This window comes from Leishmania braziliensis, chromosome 35 (assembly GCF_000002845.2).
Source record: "Leishmania braziliensis MHOM/BR/75/M2904 complete genome, chromosome 35".
Taxonomy (NCBI): domain Eukaryota; phylum Euglenozoa; class Kinetoplastea; order Trypanosomatida; family Trypanosomatidae; genus Leishmania; species Leishmania braziliensis.
Window position 1 is genome coordinate 1,616,088 of NC_009326.2, and position 1,264 is coordinate 1,617,351.

At 54.4% G+C, this 1,264-nt stretch overlaps 1 protein-coding gene across 1 annotated transcript; it reads left to right on the forward strand.

The window, feature by feature from the left end:
* Nucleotides 1-918, forward strand: LBRM_34_4220 (conserved hypothetical protein; the record flags this gene model as incomplete). The annotated part of the gene is made up of 1 exon (XM_001568474.1): nt 1-918. The coding sequence occupies one exon, from the start codon at nt 1-3 to the stop codon at nt 916-918; it is 918 nt and encodes a 305-aa protein (XP_001568524.1).
* Between the last annotated feature and the right edge of the window lie 346 nt (nt 919-1,264).

Here is a 1,264-nt window from a genome sequence, read left to right on the forward strand (position 1 = left end):
ATGCCGCCTGCGTTCGCCAGGTCCAGCTCGGCGTTCAGCGCCTTTCCAATGAAGACGTACAGCACGCTGGAGTGCGGCTCTCAGCGTCAGATGCATGATATGCTGCGACACACTGTAGAGCGGCTGTGGTACCCGTTCACGCAGGGCCATCGAGGAGCAGACCTCAATACTTACCGCTTTCGCGAGCACATTGCAAGCCTCTGTTGTCCTGGTAATGCCTTCACCTGCCAGGTAAACGGGCATCTAGGTGGCACGCGCGTGTTAGAGGACTTCTTCGCCACAGTACTGAGTGGGTTCGATATTATTCACGCCTCTGTGGATGGATCACGTGGGGATTCGCTCTCGAATCCAGCTGATATGTGTAACTACACAGGCTACTACGTGCTGGCTCACACTCGCCCTTTTCTGGGGTGGATGCCGTCACTCACATCGTTGCGCGGCGCAACTCACACCTCCGTATTACCGGAGGTGGCTATCTGCAACAGTATCGAGTGCAGCTTCAACGGCGCAGCACCAGAAACGACGTCGCGCTCGGCTTTTCTACTAAAGGATGTCGACGAGGCCGAGGACACGAACGCGGCGGTGACAATCGGCGGCGAGCTCAATGCGGAAGCGGGGCAGGCCAATGCATCGTCTACCGTCTGCACACTCGTCGTACCCTTCACCATGTACGTGGAGGGATTGGTCGATCGAAACCGCCTCTCGCATATGGTTTTGCGGACCCCCGTGATGGAGCTGCTGCGTACTCGCCTCGAGTGCCCAGAAGCGGTGCAGGAGTGCCTGGGGAGTTGTGAGGCACTCAAAATGTTCGCCACGCTGCGTCGTGCCGGTGTGAAACCGGAGCTCATCACTGCCAAGACCCTCTTAAGTGTGTCGAAGCAAAATGCGACGTGGATGTCGGCTCTTGGCATTCAATAGGCCTGGGGGAAGACCAAGAGGACGATATAGTCAGCTTTGCGCGCCCGCTCCATCTTGAAAGATCGGATGGAAGGCTCAGTCGGCCTCTTCTAAAAAGTTGAAACTGCAGTATCCCACAAAAAATAAACAAATTGCCATATTGTAGCTTAACCAGGCTTGTGTGTATGTGTGTGTGTGTGTGTGTAAGCTCGAAGCTCCTCTTCTGAAACTCAAACATTTGACTTCAAACGCAGTTGTATTGACTACAGTCGTCTCTTCACTTCCGTGGTTTTCCACCTCCAGCCTGTAAGTCCTACTCGATAGTTTTATTTTTCTGCACGCGACTGTTGAAGCTCTTACTCGCGCT